Source organism: Lepeophtheirus salmonis, chromosome 14 (genome assembly GCF_016086655.4).
Source record: "Lepeophtheirus salmonis chromosome 14, UVic_Lsal_1.4, whole genome shotgun sequence".
Taxonomy (NCBI): Eukaryota; Metazoa; Arthropoda; class Copepoda; order Siphonostomatoida; family Caligidae; genus Lepeophtheirus; species Lepeophtheirus salmonis.
In genome coordinates this window covers 11,117,689-11,119,249 of record NC_052144.2, presented here as the reverse complement: position 1 = coordinate 11,119,249, position 1,561 = coordinate 11,117,689, and the positions used below count along the sequence as shown (strand labels likewise).

General features: G+C 33.2%; 1 protein-coding gene across 1 annotated transcript; it reads left to right on the top strand.

Annotated features, from left to right (window-relative positions):
* Positions 1–266: 266 nt before the first annotated feature.
* LOC121129360 (cuticle protein 7-like) lies at positions 267–837 on the top strand. Its single transcript, XM_040725081.2, has one exon. It carries the CDS (start codon positions 324–326, stop codon positions 690–692), a length of 369 nt encoding a protein of 122 aa, XP_040581015.1. The 5' UTR covers positions 267–323; the 3' UTR covers positions 693–837.
* Positions 838–1,561: the final 724 nt, after the last annotated feature.

Below are 1,561 nucleotides of genomic sequence, written 5' to 3'. Positions count from 1 at the left end.
ATACATTTAAACATATTTTAATTAAACCAAATATATACATTATTAATGCAAATAATATATGTGTTGTCACATTAAGTATGATACACTTCAACTTGGATATATTGAAAAATGAACCATGAATATACATTATGTTGCATCTAAGAAACATTGTGGTAAGTAACATTAGAGTAAAAAGAAGAAAAACAAGTATGTTGTTACATCACCCAAATCAATGACTTTAATATTTATGTAAGTGTATGAGAACCACTATAAAAATAAAAGAGTTTCCACAAATTGCCATCATTTTCAAATAGGCGTTAGACCCATTCACATCTACAACAAAAATGTGTTCAAAAGTAATTCTTATTTTCGCTCTCGTTGCATGTGCATATGGAGATCAACCGCCAGCAGGTTATGGTGCTCCAGCCCCTGCCCCACCACCTCCTCCACCACCTGCTCCAATCCCACCATATGCCTACAACTACGCTGTTCTTGATGCCGAATCTGGAAACGACTTCAGCGCTGAAGAAGAAGCTAAGCATGGAGCCGTCTCTGGACAATACAAGGTTTTGCGTGCTGATGGCAAAATCATGACTGTTTCCTACACTGTAGAAGGAGACAGTGGATTTGTTGCCGACGTTGTGACCGAGCTTCCTCCACCTCCTCCTCCAGCATATGGTGCCCCTCCAGCTCCATTGCCCTCTTATGTTTAAATTCCTTCTGACTACATTATTTTATCAGCAAAATCGATTAATAAAGTTAAAATAAAGAAAACACAGATCATATCTTAATTGTAATTTATCGAATGAATTTGGATTTATTGTTAAACTTTGGTTCAATAAACTACGATGTGAATAACTGTTTTGTTGTTCATTTATTTATGATATGAAAAGTTTACCTTTGTTCTAAAATCTATTTTTATGGTGTTGTAAAGAAATGATTACATTAAAGGTTTAGCAAAAACGATTTCGAACTATAAGGTTCAGAATACCTTCATTCCCCATTGTAATGCTCACTCGAAATGAAAAAAATAAGATATAAAACTGCAGATTTGATGTGTTGTGATTGGTATAAATGAGGAGAAAAAAGCTCTGAGGGAAAAAATCAACCTAATTGAGGGTTATCTGTCAGAATATGAAATATTGTAGGCAATAAACTGTAATGCCAAAAAACAATACTCATAACGACCTCCAGGGATTTAATTTTGAATTTTGTAAGAAATATATTCTATGTGATTCTGGCACCGATTTTTTTATTGTTTTACAAAGAGGTTTCCAGAAGAAGGTCGTTTTTTTAACTTTGCAGCTGATAGATTGTTGCATACAAATTATTACCCCGAAGAAGAGAAAAAATTAGTGATTAATAATTAACTGAATACCACTGACACATCAGAACTGCAACATATACATTAGGAAGTTTCTCATTTTTTATTTTGTTAAAATGTCCGAGTTGCCGGGTAGAAATCCGTTCCTTTTGATAAACAAAATACAATTAGTAAAGTTTGATCAAAATTAAACAATATTTAGAGGAAGCCTTAACAGCCTCAAAGTTTTGAAAATTACCAATTTTTTCAGGAATAAAA